Source organism: Colossoma macropomum, unplaced genomic scaffold (genome assembly GCF_904425465.1).
Source record: "Colossoma macropomum unplaced genomic scaffold, Colossoma_macropomum, whole genome shotgun sequence".
NCBI classification, from domain to species: domain Eukaryota; kingdom Metazoa; phylum Chordata; class Actinopteri; order Characiformes; family Serrasalmidae; genus Colossoma; species Colossoma macropomum.
Window position 1 is genome coordinate 15,636,090 of NW_023494808.1, and position 19,886 is coordinate 15,655,975.

The following is a 19,886-nucleotide window of genomic DNA, read 5'->3' on the forward strand; positions in this document are numbered from 1 at the left end:
ACACAAAGCTATGTTAATGGAAGTCGAAATGAAAGCAATGACTGTTGAGAGTTCATGATGAGACCACTAAATATGAGAAACCTCTAAGGAAGGCGCGCTTTCAAAGCTTTATTTGTACCTCAATATCTAGTGTTATTGCTGGTTACTGAAGTCAGGAATTTGGATTTGAAAAGTTCATTCACTTGCAGCCATGTGGGTTTTTAAACAAGAACTTAATTTAATACTACCGCAGTTAAGCTCACAAATACCTTGGTAATGAAGAACAGTACTGTGCGATGTCCAAGATCTCCTTGATTTATTTAATTTCCACCAAAAGCAGCCATTATGTAAGTTGTTCATTTTTGGCATCAATAAAAAGCAGAACACATATTTAATAGGAAATTACACAGAAACATCAACAACTGAAAATAATATCAACTCTTTTCAGTATTTTCTGTGTACACACAAATGTATATGATTTACAGACCCGGACAAGAACTCTATTTTTGTCTCTGTAAGTGAGCAAGCAAGTTAAATAAAGTTTATATGCTGTTTTTTATTGTGGCAGTTGTACTGCTGCTGCAGTTGTGCTGTCTGTCTTATACTGGGCACACCCGTCTTTGTGGAGAGGTGTAAAAAGCTTTCACAGCAGGGGGTTCTCACTCCTCCCCTTTCACTCCTCATTGCTCGCTAGCAGCTCAACACAGAATCACAATATTTCACGCACAGAGAGACCACCATGTCTGAGTTAACTTGATAACAGGATTATGGGGACAAAATATTTTTATTGTTTATATATACTAAAAATATCAGAGTCTATGAGGCCTTCACAAAGAAGTACTGATTATCTGATGATGACAATTTAGGTGGTCTACCATGTCTTGCATGGTAGATATGAGTCCTATTTTAGCTTTAAATTTAGCTTTAAAACTTTTTGTTTTGGAAACTCCTTATTTTCTTCTGACTTTCCCCCTCAGTAAGCGAGTGGATTAATCTTATAAATTTTATCTGATAAAATATCTCCTAATAATTAAACATTTGTACAGGAAATTAAATAAAGAGTGGTCTCTGACTTTTGCACAGCACTGTATGTTAATTGTCATTGAGAAATATTAGTTGCAGTTGCTAAGTATTAAATTTAATTGTTTCTATCTATATTCATGGAACATGGAAGATGTTTTTCGAACATTTTCCATTTATTTTTAATGGGGGTTGATGACATCACATTCAAACAAAGCAAAAAATACTATTTGTCTGTTACTATTTTACAACTATAAAACCTTTCGACCCACAGACCCTCATATTCAAACATGATCTGGTTTAGAGCAGTGGGTAGTGGGTGTTCTTGTGAATGTGTGTGTATTTGCGACTACAAGTGGGCTTTTCAGCTTTGACACACTGCTGAGTACCTCTAAGCTACAAGCAGAGAGATGGAATTACATTTCACACCTTGATGTGTGTAGTAAATATGATCCCTATGTGAGTGAGGGATTTGTTGTGCAGGGACGACTGTGTGACACAATGGGATGACGTTAGCGTTAGCGGGGCTCACAGCCCCCATTTAGAGCTGCCGTTATTAGCAGCTCGCGGTTCGATAGCACCATTAACATGCGTAGCTCACAGTGGATCTCCATAATAGATACTGTCAGATTATTGTAAGGGGAGGGAGTGCAATAAACAGCAGGCTAAGCTGTCACTCGTGAAATTGCTGGCTAGTACATTCTATGACTCTGTGGTAACTCTGGGCCTGGAGAAAAAAACTGCAGAAAAACGAATACTGAGGTGCTGTTGAGGCACTTCATGTCTGTGACATTGACTGTCTCTTTTTCTCTCTCTCAGCAATGGTACTCCTGACTAACCTGGAGCCAAACACGACGTATGAGGTCAGAGTGGCAGCCGTGAATGGGAAAGGTCAAGGGGAGTACAGCCACACGGAGACCTTTCAGACTTTGCCTATCCGTAAGTAACACAGAAGCCAGTCTGCACTGAAGTAAACCTGTCAAATGTGTTATTAGTCAAGGGTCTAGTCCAGTTCAGACCAGAGGTCGGCTTTAGGTCATTAAGAAGTCAAAATACAAGCAAACACATTACCACTCCTGTGCGCTGGATTGATGTCACATGAAAGTAAGTCTACTATTAAACTTCAATCACTGTTATGTAACAATGCCAGCAACTCAAGCTATAGACAGGAACTACCAAAGCAACCATATTTGGCAAATTCTACTGATTTGTGCAGGGTATTTTGGTAAGGTTCACATTCTTACAGTGTCAGCTCAATGCACAGTAGTTTTAGCTTGCATTGTATTATCCTTTCATATGTATGGTAACAATATTCATTTTTTGACATTTAATGACCTCATATTTCATTGGAATTGGTAACATTTTGAGGGAAATGTAGGAATGGCAAAATCTTTCACCTTTGGAACGTTTTAGTTTACCAGGACTTGATTTCAGTGGTTTTCAAATAGCACCATTCATTTTTCTCATTGAAAAAAAACAGCTTAAACCTGGAGTTCCTAATATGATTTTAGGATTGACTACTTAATGACAGCACGACTTCAGAAGTCTGTTGTGGGTAGTGTCACTACTTCTAGAACATTGAACAACTAAATGTTTAATTAAAATGAGATTTAGCTGTGGCTTAGCTATTTTAAATTAAGTTTGGATTAAAATTTTGTTGTTCAAAAATTGTGAGTTTGAAGATGCTGTCAGTCCAAGAGAGTAAAATTGGCCCTGCTTAATTTAATGTAATTCAGTTAATGGAATTCTCTAGATGTATGCAGTATTTAAATGTTGAATTAAAAAATATATTGTATTTCTGTTTTTTTTTTTTTTATGTCACAGTTTGTTCAGAATATATAATGATACATATTGTGTAGCATGATAATATTTTCGATTATCCCGCTACTGTATTTTTGCCAAATTGTCTATCTTTCGTTCAGACTGCAAAACATTTGTACAAAACCTTCAAATGCACTATTTTCAGGTCCAATATTTTACAAAAACAAGTGTATTTTCTGGGTGAGCGTGACCATAGTAAACACAGAATAACTGAAGCATTGGGAAGCTAACTAAGCTAACAAACAAGTAATTGGAAGAACAATACAATCCTGTCTTAATCTCCTTACTAAACATAAACTGGACAAAATTTAATTTGCCTAACAGCTTCTACATGCTTCTAATCTGCTAATTTGACTTACTGGGATATTTAAATAACCATCCATCAGCATATCTTAAGATGGCTTTAGACACTGATTTAACCTTTTGAATTCTCACTGTCATAGTAACAAATAACTACATAACTACTAATATGTGAGCTACATATTAGTTTCATAGTTGTTACAAATAATAGTGATAACTGCATAGCAGGTCTTAAGATGAGTAACTAAACAATAAGCCTAACATTCAAGGAGTTAAAGCAGTGGTCACTAAACCTGGTCATGCAGATCTATCTTGCTGCGGAGTCTGGTTCCAACCATTTATTTTGAATTTAAAGGGAAAATTATGTAAAGTAGATTTTCTCAGTGAACGTTACGTTTAAGACTTCTCAGTACAATATTTCTATGGCTTTACCTGCAAAAGAAACTACACAGCGAGCTCCATTTAGTACAACCTGTGTGAATGAATGAAGTAAAATTCACCTGAGCTCCAAAGGAACAACCTGTCAAAAATAATGGTTCGCAATGGAAAAGTGAACACCAACACTAGAACTCAGGTCTGAGTCAGAGCTTATTAAAGCTGCATGGCTGGTGAAACAAAAAAAAGACCAAATCAGCTCTCATACGTTGTTCTCTTGGATTTGTGGTGCTGATGTGTGATAGAAGTGATTTCCACCACATGTAAGTTAGTCATGCCTCAGTGCGAAGACAGAAGAACAAAGTGAATTAAACATGAAATCTGTAATGAATGTCAGTCAGTTCTTCTCCTTTTCTTTTCCTCCTGTAGGAGAACCAAGCCCCCCTACAGTTCACGGCCAGAGAGGAGTGGGCAAGGCCTACAGACTGGGTCTGGTCAAACAGGATGACGGTGGGATGCCCATCGTGGAATACATTGTAAAATACAAGACAGTGGGTATACCTGAGCGACTTCAAGTGCTATACATTGCACATGCCTTAGTTGCCACATTTAAAGATGTTAATTCGCTGTGTGTACCAATCAGAAGTTTGGAATCGCCCGTCATATTACAGATTTTATGTATTTATTTAATCAGAGTTTCCACTAGGAATTAATGTCACTGGTCATACAATTTGCAGGTCAAGTTTCGGTCATACATTCGTGTTAACATATATCGTTTTCACTTAATGTGATAGGCTAATCCAAATGATACCTATAACGCATTTCCTGACAGCCTAACATAAAACTCATTCATCATTCTAGACACTCTCTTGCTGATTTCCCTGTGATCTTGTGAGGTGGCACATCATTTCATACATTTATCTCCAGACAAATTTAGAATTTTATTGAAAAACTGATTCCAAACGTTTGAACTACAGCATATGTAAGTGCAGAGTACTGTGACAGAACAGTCAGAGACAGGTATCGCTGTCTGGACTGACCTTGATGGCTGTGTAATTCACACTAGATCGTGCATGCTAACCTCTCTGGAGGTATTAGGAAACTAAAGTGAATTTTTTTTGGTGCGACTGATTCCCTTCTGCCTTCAGTGCATTTCCTACGCTGTGGGTGGTAGAATACTTAATGCTCTTTGGGATTTGGGAATCTTTTTGCTGTTTCTTCCTCCACTTTCCATAGTCGATGAATTGGTGGGATGTTTAAGGACACAGACTTGGGCTTCATTTGCTTAAAGAAAAAGGCAGACATTAAAGAGTATGAAGAAGCGCTTTGAAGTACTTCCATTCTCCATGGAGCAGCCGTGGGGGGGGCGATTCCATGAGATGCTCTTGCTTAGGCGGTGAAGGAAAAAGCTGGGCTGTGTTTGTTTTGGGCTTCTGTGCGTGAAGCACTTATATTACTCATACAATCAAACACAGTCTCTCTGTCTCTGTCTGTCTCTCTGTGTCTGTCTTTCTTTCTTTCACTCAGTCTAGAACTATCAAATATAGTAGTCAGCAAATAATCTACCATTTACACATTTTAATGATTAATTGTTCAGAGTTAAAAAAAAATAAATAATGAGCTGAACTAAACAATAACAAACCATGCATAGACATGCTGTAAAATAATCTAGGAAATAGACTTATTTGTTTATTTATCTATTTATTTAATTAAACATATACTAAGACCATTTTCCGTTGCATTTCCAAAAACAAGAACTGAACCAAACGGTCGATTAACGTCTTTTTGGTCATTGTATGTCTGTCTAATTGGCTAGTAGTTGCTTTGTTTGCTAGTTAGCTTTACTTATTGGCTAAAATGACATACTGCACTGTTCTACACACACACTCATAAAAATGTCTACGTTTGCGTAGGCAAAGCTTAAATTTTTCTCTGTCAAGTGTGACAACGCAAGGAGCAAAACACTTGTTCTGTGGAGGCTAAAATATATGCTTGTAGTGCAAACATCATAACTAGTGAACTCTTTATTAAGTAATAATTCCAAAAAAAAGCAGTTAATACATCATATTAGAGAAGGGCCAGAATCGTTGAATAGTCAAATAGTCGTAGAAGTGTAAGAAACAGTGAACGTAACAGTAAATTTAAATTAACTTCTCTATAGTGTAGTATGCTTTCATATTAAAACACAATGAGATATCTGTCACGAAGGACACGTAGAGGCTGGATACACATGCGAGTTGCTCTTATTACAAAACCAAAACTTAACAAAGTGCAAAAAACAGAATAACGACGGTCCACAAAAGAAACAAATCCATAAAGTAACAATAACAGAAACCAGGGAACAAAAACTAAGGAACAGAGAAAAAATACAAGACAAGGAATACCTGGGAAGAACGAGAGGGCAGAGCTACAGACTACAGACAAATGAACACAGTTACAAGGCTGCAGGACCAGGGTGGAGACCAAACCAAAATAACAACAAAAGCACATGGAAAAATGTAAACAAAAGGCACATAGTTAAAATAGGGAAGACAGACAAAACCAGACAAGATGTTACAGTATCCATCCTCCAGGAGAGTGGAGTGCAGAACCTGCATTTTGGTCATACTTTCTTATATGTTTAGTCCAAAGAAGCATAGATACACTAATGCTGCTGGCTAAAGTTTACCACACACTGGACAAGAAGTTCCAAGCCATGCCACAAGTGGATCTCTACTGCTCCACAGACGATAATACAGAGCACAGATATATATGGCATGTATGCTATAGCATGTAGGAAGTGTTGCAGAAAAGTGCGGACAAACTAGAAGCTCAAGTTCATTTTGCACTCTACTCAGCTTTAATTGAAAAAACATTTCTGAATTATTTAGTGAATTTTGAGGTTTGGTGTCAGACAACTAAGTCTACACAGACTTCTGAAACATCTGAGTTGAAATATGATGTGACTAGACCAGTTAGCTGAGGAGAGAACAGATGCTTAGCATTTGTCTGTTATCGTAAAGATTTTAGATTGACATCTTTCTCTGTGCAAATTTGAAGCCGCATGATACGAGTTATAGATTTGTGCTCTGAATCTGGGTTAAATATAGTACAGTAAAGGAGAGATGCTGAGTGGTATAGTGGAGTGGGTAACACGTCTGCCGTCTACGCGCTAAGAGTCCTTGGGCAAGACTCCTAACACTACCTTCGCCTACCTGTGTAAAATGATCAAACTGTAAGTCGCTCTGGATAACAGCATCTGCCAAATGCTGTAAATGTAAATGTAAAATGGTATAAGAAGCTGGAGAAAGTGGGAGGTGGGTTGGTTGCAGATATCTTTTTTTTTTGATTGGAATATCAAATTTAACTGGAATGCCCATCCCTAGTCAATTGCCATTGTAGCAAAGCTTAAAACAAAAGGAAAAAACACCACATTTACCAGTGATGGAGAAGATGTGGAACTAGTGGCCACAAAACAACAAAAGTTGACAACAAAAGATCCAGCACTCAAGAAATACGGCACAGTTTGGCACTCAGCAAAACAAGGATAAAAGAGCTTGAAAAGATCTGCAGACGCAACGATTTGTCTCTACAAACAAAGATCAGAATTGTCCAGACAGTGGTTTTCTCTGTGTTTATTTTATGGATGTTAAAGCTGGACAATAAACAAGCAAGCCAGGAATAATATTTAGGCCTTCCAGCGTTGGTGTTGGCAAAGACTTTTGGGAGTCCTTTGGGTGACAAAGAAAACAAACAAATGAATCCTCGACCAAATTAAGCCTCACCTCTCACTGAAGCCCAGATTACCAAACTAAAACTCTCTTATTTTGGATAAGAATTCATTGAAAAAGACCTTTATGCTTGATACAGTTGAAAGTAGAAGAGAAAGAAGATGGCCAGCTGGAAGATGGATGAAAACAATCGGAGGAATCATATACCAGCCATTCAGAAGCCTGAAGACCCAATCAGAAGGCAGGATATTCTGGTGAAATACTATCCATATGGTCACCAGGAGTTGGAATCAACTAGATAGCACTTAAAAATAAATAAAAATAGCTTGCATTTTGATGTACTGGTGATGTTTTAGTGTTTGGTGACTTCATCTAGAAGAATAAAGAATTTGCTAAGTTGTCTTTAGATTAGGGGGCAAGCGTTACACTGATTCAAGGAGAACAGCCTTGAATACCTTTAAGTGCTGTTGCTACCAATGCTGAGCAGGTACAAAAAACATGCCACTAAAACCACAGGTACTGGATCGATGGCCAGTGGAAAGCTCAGTTCGAGTTGTGTGGTGCCAAAGGTTCTCTTACTTTGTGCATATAATTGGGTGTGAATATAAGGCAGCAATAGTAGAATATGAAATATCCATTAAAATCACAAAAACCGCCAACTAATCATCAACGATACATTGATGACAGCCCTTCCTCAGTCCCTGTTGACAAGCAAACATATAGATGCAATAAACACTATACCAGCATCTTTTCCATGATGCTCGCTCACAGTGACACTTATTCAGATTCCTAATTCCGTCTAGCCAGATCTTAAGCTGCGGAGCTGTGTCGGAGCACATAAGAATCAGTTTGGCGGTATACGTTCTCTACTGCAGTCCGCCACTAATGCGGCCATTCTGTCATTTCTGTGCCCTCTGTGGGCTTGGCAGAGTGATTGGAAATAATAACATTGTAGATGAAAGTGTCGCGAGAGAAAGAGGTCGGCGTCCCTAATCGAGGCCCTTTGAAGGCCGTTCATGGTCAAACACGGATGAAAGAAGAGCATCCGCCACACCACAGCGAATTCATGCCGCTCCACTCTGTCTGTCTATCTACCATTTTCAGAAAGACCTCCACTGAGCAGACTTACCTTAGCACTTAGAATTCAGTATAATGTCCTTTGAGAGGATAATGTATTAGCTAGAATCCGGTTCATGATTTACTTTTTAGTACCACGCTCAGGGTCACCCGGAGAGTAGGCGGCCGAACTTCTGGCTGGTTTGTGTTCAGTTCATTTAGGGTCCTTCTGAGAGCACATTGAGTAGCATTTCACAGGTTTAAAGTAGGTAAAAGTGTCCAAACACCATAGCAGCTTGAGTCTAGTAGTTCTGTATTAAATCATGAACCCTTGATACACTGACCAGCCACTTCATTAAATACACCTCCTTGTATCTACACTCTTTGTCTATTAGGTCCATTGACCATCTAGGTGCACTTTGTAACTGTACAAGTATAGAGTGTAGTCCATCTATTTGTCTACATACTTTGTTAGCCCCCTTTTACTCCTATGGTCAGAACCCCCACAGGACCCATTCATGGTTTACATACAGGATGTTGAAAGAATAGTTATTTTTTCAGATTTATCACTATTTTACCCCTACCAACATTACACATAAAACTCAGAAGATGTATAGGTTCACTGGCGGTGTGTTTGTGTGTTGTGCTGGTACAAGAGGATCAGAAACAGCAGTGCTGCTGAGGTTTTAAACACTGTGTCCACTCACTGTCCATTCTCATTAGACATTCCTTCCTTGTTGGTCCACCTTGTAGATGTAAAATTGGAGACAATAGCTCATCTGTTGCTGTACAGTTTGTGTTGGTCATCCTCTAGTGCTTCGTCAGTGCTCACAGGATTCTGTTGGCTGGCTATTTTTGGTTGGTGGACTATTCTCAGTCCAGAAGTGTCACTGAGGTGTTTAAAAACTCCAGCAGCACTGCTGTGTCTGACCCGCTTATACCAGTGCAACACACACTAACACACCACCACCATGTCAATGTCACTGCAGTGCTGAGAATGATCTAAACACCCAAATAATATCTGCTCTGTGGGGGTCCTGACCACTGAAGAACAGAGTGAAAAGGGAATAACAAAGTATAAATAGTATAAATATGTATAGCGTAATGTGGCCAAAATGGATGATTAGCTGTCTTGCTCAAATATTCAAAATGTAACCAGATGAAATGTTTATGCAGTAGTGAAATACAGACAATAAAAATGGTACACCAAACTTTCATGTTTGAAAATAGCCAGAGAATTTATATGCCACCATCACAGTGCATTAATGCATTTTTACATTATTCATCCATAAGACTTCATCAGGAATTGCACTCAGTTTTAAAATGTAAAAGTTTCAAAATTTCTGCATACTTAAATTTTAAAGATGAAACTAAAGTCATTCAGGGTGGTTTGATGTTAAATGCTCCATTCTAGAAACTCTTAAGAGTTCACAGTGGTGGTGATAGGAACCAGACGGCCAAAATATTTAATGCTCAGAAAGCTGCTTAACAGTTTTTAAATGAAATGGTTGTGGATACACTGCCTGATGCCTGAGACATGGTTTTACAATAATTTTGTGACAAGGCTTTTGCCTAAAATGTGCTTTTTTAAACCCATTCATGGTGGAGAATTACATACAGGATGTTTTAAGGTGGAATACCCCACCCCACCCCCCCACCCCCCATTAAGAAAAAAAAAGATTTTTTCAGATGTACCCCTATTTTACCATTATCAACATTACATATAAACACTTAGCAGATGTACAGGTTCACTGGTCATTTTGGACAGTAAATGAAGTGGCTATATTTGCATTGTAGGCATTGAAACAGCTGGTTTATGTCACCACTGTAAAGAAATCTGAGTCAGTAAATTTCTGTACAATGCACATTTCACATCAAACCCCTCTAAATGACTTAGTTTATATCTCAAAGACTGAATTATGAACGTTGAGAAATCATTTGAATTCCCTTTAGAAACTTATTTGCTAAGCTATAAATAATTCCGCTAAAAGGTCTACTCATGAAGATATTATACTGGAGGAAGGCCTAGCTCTGAGAACTTCGGACATGCTTTAGTTAAGATCTTAATATACCTCCCTTTAATAACTTCATATGCTCCACAGGACAAGGAAGAGCAGTGGATGACTAAGCTTGTTCCAGGCATGAACGACTTCACCATCCTGCAGCCTCTTCAGTGGAACATGCGCTATAATGTGGAGATCACAGCCCGCAACGTCAAAGGCCTGTCAGAACCCACCTTCTTCCAGTTCCTCATGCCTCAGAAACCAGACATCACAGGTATGTGTCCTTATTATGCACTCCTGTCCTCATTACACATGCACTGGTTTTCAATAGGGATGTAACAATACAGTGGGAATGTGGTTTGGTGACAGTGTTGTACTGAATTGATGTGGGTACTGATGTGTGATATAATATGGGTGGATTTAGTAAAACATTGTCATCAAACCACTTTACAGTTGTTTTGCTTTGAATACATCGGGTGTAGGTGTGCTTGTACACTCTAAAGCACTAGGTTTCAGTAAGGATGTAAAAATAAAATGCATTGAATTGTTTTAAGTTGCGTCACAGCATATCCTATTGTATCACTGCATTGTGACATTGTGCCACAAGCTAATGTGTTAGCATGGAGTGTTAGCATGGAGCTTACATATTAGATTGTGGCAAGATTGTTAGATTGGGACACTGTAAAACATAGCTATGTTGCAAATATAGCACTTTTAGAACTTTGCTATAATGTATTATATAACGAATGCTCTAATAAACTGATAAATGGAAGCATTAGCATAGTAACATATTTACCCAGTCCTTATCCTTGTTGTAATAAAGATATATATTAAATTGAATTTGGAAATTTGTGAATCATTACACCCCTAGTTTTGAAATTTAGCGTCATGACCTTCAGATCTGTTTGAAGAAAAAAAAAAAGGCTGTGTAGTAGTAGTAACAATGCATAGTGACATTGTGATATTGCATTGTAAAACTGTAACAATGTGCGTTATCGAGCATGGACATTTAATTAATAGTAAACATTGATGAGGCATTAAGAAACGAAAAACATACTTTTTAATGTACTAAACTAACATTCAACAAAATATCTACCGGTAGGTCCAAAGTTTTACTACACACGTCTATAGCCTTAAGAATAACTCAGCCAGTTTTCACTGTAGTTCATGTTGTTACTGAATAATAAGCCTTAGTATGTAATAAGCCTGGGATCTTAAGGGATTAAATGCATATAATAGATTCTATCAAATCTAACCCTAAATCTAAACCTGACCCTAAATCTGTTTTCTGTAGATAACCTATATGGGACTGTCACTCTAAAGTGAGAGTGGTAAAAAGTCAGAGACCAACCTATCGTTTGTTTCATTTTTAGTCCAAATGGCCATTAAGTAAGTTCATTTTCCATATTCCGATAAAAAGCAGAAAACAGAAAATTACACAAAAGCCTCTAACACAGTATTTGTCCACTCTTTACTTTTGCGCCCCCTCCTGCCCCTTTAACTCTTTCATCCTTCTAAGTCCTTGCAAGATCTTGTAGACCACCAAAACTGCCACCATCCGAAAAGCAGTACTTAAAGCTTTCATCTTTGAGAGAGAGGACAATATCAAGCTCCACTGTTGCTTTGAAAAAATTCACAGGTGTTTCTGTCCATCCTTGCAGTGTGAGACAACAAGACCAGAACACTGTACATCAGAGATGTGGAGTAAGGTTTTCATAAACCGATGAGTCAAAATTTGTAATTAGGATTATTTGGATCATGCAAAGCAGAAAATATGACCAACTTCTAAGACTGAACTTTGGAGGTGTGGAAAAAAATTCACAGCAAGTCACACTAAAAGAATGCAATAAAGGCAAAGGTTGGACAAACTAAATACTAAAGGTTTTTATATTATTTTTAGTTGTTGAGGCTTCTGTGTATTTTTTTGTTAATTGTATGTTTTCTGCTTTTTTCACGACTCTAAAAAATGAACAACTTATACTTAATGCCTGACTTTTGCACAGTAATGTATACAAATAAAAATATCACTGAAATCAATATGTCAGTCTCAGGATATACTTGTATAGATGATATATCACCCAGCACTACTTTGTAGGCTATATAGAGACCTTCAACATATCATACACAGGAATTCAATGCACACTTGCAAAGAGCAGGTTACTGGTTGCACATACTTTGTGGGCTTTGTTATATTTTCAGGAAGCAACACAAGCCTATATATTTATATATATATATATATATATATATATATATATATATATATATATATATATATATATATAAATATAAATAAATAAATATATATATATATATATATATATATACATATATATATATATATAAGCCTACATATTTTTCCAACACTGTACTCAAGTCGTAATTGTACTATTTAGGTTTGTGTCCACTATAGTTTGGGCTAAACGTCTATTTCTGTGTTGCCATTAAGAAAACATACATAGAAATATTCATCCTCAAAGTTTCACACTGCACATATGAAGTACCATATCTGTGTACTTTTTTGCTTTCATTATAGGCCTAAAATCATGATCTGTAAACTTTTTTACTGCAGTCCTAAAGGAGTGTTTGGAAGTTTATATTGTCTGTGTTTGATGAATCATCAACATTCAGGCCCAAAATGTAAAAAAATACAAAAACATTGTTTTAGAGTATAATACTTTATCTGTTTTTTTATGTGTAAGATTGTCAAGTCCAGCACCAAAATTCTATATGCTGACTACAGTTCAAAGCCTTTAGAAATGTTAAGCCAGACTTGCGTTTAGGGCAATTTAGAAATCAAAAATGCATAGCTAGGGCTCCAGGTCCGCAGAGATGCAATTCCTCCAGCGCATATCAAGGCTCAATACAAGAGCAGGATCAAATGTAACCAGGTGCATTAGTTCGATTTGCCGATGCCGTTTGAAGAGGATATCTCTGGTCATGCCTTTGAATCTCTAAAAGAAATCTCAGGGGCTCAGATACCTTCAAACCTTGGTTCGCTAATCAGCACTCATGCCTACATGTGCTGGGACAAACAAGTGGGCCCACATGCCAGTGCTGCACAACATGCCTTTTTAATTAATTGTTATCATGATATTGGTCTTTGCTGTACTAACGTTACAGAAGGATACTGCATGCAAATGAGCCTAACCAATCAGATTTTATTCTTCACTGGTAGCATCATTAATGCTTTCTTTTACGGTCTGCTTAGTTCTAGATATTAACTGGTTAAGTGTGAGGTACAAACTCCAAAGTACTAGATAATTATTTTAGATGAAAGTTGTAGTGAGTAACCAGACAGTGTAACTAAATACCTAAGCTAATGAAGACATTTAAAAAAAAAATGGAACACCCCATGAAAATCTTTGTCATTTATTTTATTTTATTTTATTTATTATGTTATTATGTGGACATTTGATCAGTTTAAGCTTCCTTCCTGAGACAATCAGGTTTTGATTTAAAGGAGACCTGTTTTACTCTTTTTTCTCAGTTTAATGTACTTCTTGTGTCTCATGTTTTAACCTAGAATTTTCCAATCTGTGAAGAAGGAATTTTTGTTTTCTAGGAGTTGACTCTATATTCAAATGAGAAGGCTGTGAGACTATATAGTGCTACATAGCAGAGCAGTGCTATAGAACACATAAAAAAAGCTAAAGAAGTTAATGTTCACACTCTACTCATTTAAACGAAGTGAAGTAAAACTTTCAACACCATTTATAATGCTTGGAATCAGTTACTACCTCCTAACAAACTCACTGTTTTCCATCTCAATCACAGGTGGTCTCAATGTGGCTTTAATTTAATGCAGTAATGGCAAAATGCTGAGTGGGGCACTGAGAAATTGAACTGTGCTGAGAGCAGGGTTTTTTTTTTTTCATTTTTTTTAAGTTTCTATTTAGTTTTTCATTTTGGTTTTTGATTTCAGTTTAGTTCCAGGTAGCTTTAAGGGTACATTCATAGTTTTAGTTTAGTTTCTATTTAGTTTATGAGTTTTAGTTTTTAGTATTATGACTAACACTGCAGTAGTAGGGATTTGATAAGGGTAGAACAAAATAAAAACAACAGCAGACTGAGCTTGGCTCGGCTCGGCTCCAGCTTTCCTTAAAGTCGGCAGAACACCCTCCTAAAACGCTCCTAATGCACTCCTGATGTGGAGGGTCAGTGGTAAGGGTTTATGGTCACGTTCATAGCCCTGTTTGGCTTTGTGAGTGAATGGTGGTTTATTGACGATGCTGTCTTGTTGACTTAGCAAATACACATGAATTTAGCGTCAACTATCAGAGATGTCTAAACAACATGTACTTATCTGAAACTTCTCTCTTTGTGTCACTATAATTTATGTCAGAAAACTCTTAGTGCATGAAGTTAAATAATTGCTTTAGTTGATTAATTTTAGCTAAGCCAAGAATTGCCGTCTTTGATCGCAAAAGGAATGCAAACGTTCATCCAGAGGGCGCATGATGTTACCAGTAAAAGTGAAATACAGAAACTAACCAAGTGTTTACTTGCCTATGCAGTCTAGGGCTTGAAATAATCACTAGAAACTCACTAGAAAACCTGGCATCCAACTACAGCACATTTATTCTTGTTTACATCCAAAACGGTGTTTCCTGTGAAATCTTTTTGAAAAAAATGCAACATGCAGCAGTAAAAGTAGGGTTGATGGCTGTTGTTGTTCTAGTGGAGGGTGAGGCACTACTTTGCTGTGATGCAGAAATAAGAAGATAATCTCAACAACACACTGAAGCCTTTCTCTAAACAAGAGGCTTTCTCTAAACAACTTGTGGTTATACAGGTGGTGTCACACATCGCTGTATTCTCTGGTCTTTCTCATTGTGATGGATGACTGAGGGAATTTGGCCTGTGTGTCACCTCATTTACACTCCAGTGAAACAGGAAGTCATGGCTCAGGTGAACCTTAAATCATAAAATATGAATGGTAATATACCTTAGCTAGATTTCACTCATTAGAATTTCTGGGGGCACACATAGATTTGAGATGAATATTTCTTTCATGATAAGATTTATAAATAATTTTGGGTAATATTTTGAATTAAAGATCAAATGGATAAACAATAAAGAATGTTTTTTACAGCTTGTGTTTACCAGAAGTGTTAATATTTGTGGAGGGCGCTGTAGCTCATTTGTTGCTGCACAGGTTGTGTTGGTCATCCTCTAGTCCTTAATCAGTGGTTAATTCCTGACCACAGGACTCTGTTGTTTGAATATTTTTGGTTAGTGGGCTATTCTCAGTGGCACTGACCTGTTTAGAAACTCTTGAAACGCTGCTGTGTGTGGTCCACTTTGAGCAGCACACACACAAACTACCATGTCAGTGTCAGTGCTGTGCTGAGAATCATCCATCACCAAAATAATACCTGTTCAGTTGGGGGGTCCTGACCACAAATGGACAAGGTAAAGGGGGTTGACGTAGTATGCAGAGAAAGAGATGAGCTACAAGCTAGTTGTAGAACTACAACGTGTATGTGTACAATAAGAGGTAAAAATGTGATAAAATGGACATTGAGGGTAGATACAAGAAAGAGTGTACCTAATAAAGTGACCATCTACTACGGATAGACACTGCTTTCTCTGCAGATACACTGTGGGGTTCAGCCCTACACATAAAATCAGACACAAACACTTAGGCATAGACAAATACATACAACAGCACAATAGCAGCAGTGCTTCATTTGGTACTGTGGAACTTTTTTTTCTTCATTTCCGCCATTCCATCAATTACCAGACGAAATGGAAAATGTTTTCTGTGAACCATTGAGTGAGTCATTTGCAAAGCAGGAGTATTTTTGCTCCATTATTGCCTGGGCATAGCAGGCAGCTTATATTCTGTTCTGCTTTTGAAATGAAAAACATATAGTAAGAAACATTGCATTTTAAAGCAGGGTTGTTCAATCAAACTGCTGGTTCTCATTAGCGAACTGAGCTTGTACTGAGGAATGGTACTCAAGAGAATGGGGGAAAAAATTTGTGTGTGTATGTATATATATATATATATATATATATATATACCCACAGAATGTGCTAAGCTAATGAACGAGCAAGTCCAATCTGTGTCGTTCTCGTGTACTGCAGGTTTCACAGCGTTCAAATAAACTCTTTGTTTAAAGGGTATCCTTATCAGTTGATGGTGGCTTTGTTTTGTGACAGGTACTTTTCAAAAGATCAAGCCTGGGCTCTGGTTTGAAAAGCCCAGCTGTCGGTGGATGCATTAAATTGTGACAAGGTCAATTGCGAAGCTGGGCTTTCTAAAAGCCAGGCTGTGACACAGTGACAGTCCATCTCCCAGGATCAGTCACAGTAGATGGTAATGTCAGCAGGTTAAAATAGAGCTACAGCAGATAAAACAGAGAAAAATATTCAAATTCCCCACTGGTGCTGCTGGCGCAAAACATCTTGTGCTCTTACCCAAAGAATGCTTGATTAAGCGCTTTCCTTAAAAAAAAAAAAAAGAATGAAGCAGATTTGAAGACATGGTCACCTTTTAGCCACTTACTGTGTTGTGTTTCTTATGATGTACACAGTATGAACCATCTAAGTAGACATGCTCCGTTTGTACCCTTGACAAAATATCACGGTGCTTTACTTTCAATGTAGTGCTTTAATTGAATTTCATGTTATGTTAAAAAGACATTTTTTCATTTTAAAGGGACTTTCAACTTTTGTTAATCTTTTTATGCTTTTAGCTGTAGCCTACAACATGAATGTACTATTGATGGTGAAATGAAGAATAACCTTGGTCGATTTGATTGAAAGATTTATGCGCTTTTGTGTTTCTTTGACTGGACTTGAGTAGGACTGTATTTGAAGGCTCTGTGTCAAATTATCTGTCGAACCAATCAGAATTAGGACAGATTTTTTTGTCTGTGGTTCCTTTCCACTGCCAGTCAACACCCACACAATCCAAACTCTCTTAAGTTGTGTCTGATCCATGCTAGCATTTTAAAAACACCCCTTGCTATGGTAAAATGACTGTAAAACACAGCTTTAAAAAGTTTTAAAAGTGCCTGCACAAAGGCAGACTTTGCACTAGGCAAAGCTAGATAGCCACCTAGGGCCCACATGAGCCACGTTGATGGTTAAATAACCCATTTTGATATAGATTTTTATAATATATATATTATGTTTGTATTATATTATTATATACGTTATGGTTACAATAGACTCTGTTGGACTTCATAGTGGGACTACTGTGCAATGATAGACTGTAATAAACTGCAATTAAATAATGATCTACATTACAGAGATCCTAATGTTGTTATAAGCATGACATCGTAACAGTAGAACGCTTTTTGCTGCTATATAGAACCATTTTCAAAGAGTTCTATATAGCACCACATAAAACACGTTCTCCATAATCTGAAGAACATGCAAAGAAGCACTTAAGCATGCACATGGTTCTTTGAGTGTTCATGGTTCTATATAGAACCATTGTCTTTACTAAACGACCCTTGAAGAAGAACCATCTTTTAAAGAGTGTACTTTGGCAAATGCTAACACTGTTTGGATGATAGGCCAAGTTCTTCTACTTGCACTGTGGTTACTGTAATGACTCCCGGTTGAACATAACTTTATCTTCACATTCTAATATCTCTCACAGATTCAAAGTCCAACTTCTCACAGAATATAAAAGCTAGATATAGATATTTTTCTTTGCAAATGTTAATGCGCAGTTACTTTTATATTTGAATTTGGTTTTAATCTTGAACAATAGAAAAAATAGTAATTGTGGCATGTGCAAACATTTGGACATCCTTCCAGCTGTAAAGTCTAAGAAACTAATCAGCTGACAATTCGTATGCATAATAAATTCCCTGACTCTTCAAAACTTGTGTAACATTCAATAACTACGGGGTCCTCTAAGCAGCTGGCAGAGGATTGAAAAATTCCTATAACATGAATAAAAAAACTCTTAGCTGATCTTAGTAGAGTGTCCAACTTGTTGCGCATACCAAAATTATTTTTTTCTTTTTAGTTAACCAAATACAAAGTAACTGTGAATTATTTCCCAATTTTTTACATACAACTGTATATTCTTAACAGCTGGGATAGGCTCCAGCACCCCACCGCAACCCAGAAGGATAAGCGGTTTAGATGATGTGTGTGTGTGTGTGTGTGTGTGTGTGTGTGTGTGTGTGTGTGTGTGTGTGTGTATTCTTATAGTTTTTTTAAGAACCACGTTAGTGCTTCAATGCAAATAATAATGTTATTGTCTTTGTTCCAAGTTGCTTAAAAAAGTTTGGTTAATAAAACTGGCCAAAAAATAGATGCTGTGGCTACAAAGAAATCATAGTCATCCAAACAATTCAAGGTATAACTGATATTGAAATATATTATTTTATTGTTTACAGCCTTAGTCTTCAGGCCTGCTAGCAGACACCAGACACTCCATGAATGAATTTTGTTGGTTATTGCTTTGTCCAGACCCACTTTATGTAAGCCTACACAAAGCGAAGACCAGATTCATGAAGTCATAGGCAGATATTATTGGTGCTATAAGAGAAATTGTGTAATGTCCAAAAAAAATGCTTAGATATATCCTATTGCGCTCAACAGTGTCATTTTCCCACATGCCCCTTGATGCATTATGCATCAGACTCTGATGCGGTATCTGCCAGTTCTTGTCTTCTTTTTAATTTTGTCTCTTTTTTTAGTTCCTCATAGATCATTCCTTCTAGCCTCTCTGACTCTCATTTTCCTGCATCTCCTGTCAGTCTTGCATTTGCATTAAATATATGGGCTTTTTGTCCACCATTTGTTATTGTTCTTGTGATTTTTGTGTGATTCAGCGCTTTTATCTGTTTGATATTTTTCCCTGAGTACATTTACTCTAATGTATGTTAGTGTAACAAGTCATTTGGGCCATTTCTACTGTTCCATTCATCATAAAATGTTCTTAGACTATATAAAGACAAGCTATTTTTTTATAAAAGGAGTGCAAATGGCAATCATAAATACAAAGAACTGTTCAGTATGTCTAAACTAGAAATGGCTGAAAAACAGTCTTTACATTACATTACACTGAGTATAATATCATATCTATCAGTTTTTAATTTGTCCACACTTTACTTTTGTGCACCTACTGCCACTTTACTCTTCCATCTGTTGGACACTGTAGAGACCGAGAGCAGCATAAACTACAGCAGACATGTAGATGCTAGTGCAAGCCAGACTTTATGGGAATGAAGTGAGGTGTCAGTGTTTTGAGAGGGATAGAGAGAGGCGTGCAGCTTGGCTTGCCACTGTGGGGAGGGGTGGGGGCGGGTGTCGAGGCTGGAGGAGAAGCCAGAGGGAGTTTCTCCAAAAACAAACCCAAAAACAGCACATTAACATATGTCCTGTGTGAAGTTGTAACACTCACCCAGCTAAGCCGAGAGTGGTGCTGGGTGAGTGTGTGCAGGTGGCACAATCATGTGCTGCCAGACGTGCATGGTTTCCTGGCTCCTCTTGAAAGCCACACTGCTCCTGCTGCCCAAAACAGTGGTGCTGAACGTAGCCCACCCTCGTTAGGCACATTGGACAGCACTTTGCTGGCTTGTAGGCTTAAGCATTTTGTGTTTTAGGTGGGGAGAGTCCCACCCTCTGCCACACATCCTTCCAATCTTAA

General features: G+C 37.5%; 1 protein-coding gene across 1 annotated transcript in view; it reads left to right on the forward strand.

The window, feature by feature from the left end:
* Positions 1-19,886, forward strand: part of zgc:152904 (uncharacterized protein LOC767777 homolog) — a 406,505-nt gene that overhangs the window by 369,842 nt on the left and 16,777 nt on the right. The window contains exons 13-15 of the mRNA XM_036557615.1: positions 1,819-1,938; positions 3,925-4,046; positions 10,364-10,538. Coding sequence (XP_036413508.1) covers positions 1,819-1,938; positions 3,925-4,046; positions 10,364-10,538 — 417 coding nt within the window. The remainder of the gene's footprint in view (positions 1-1,818; positions 1,939-3,924; positions 4,047-10,363; positions 10,539-19,886) is intronic.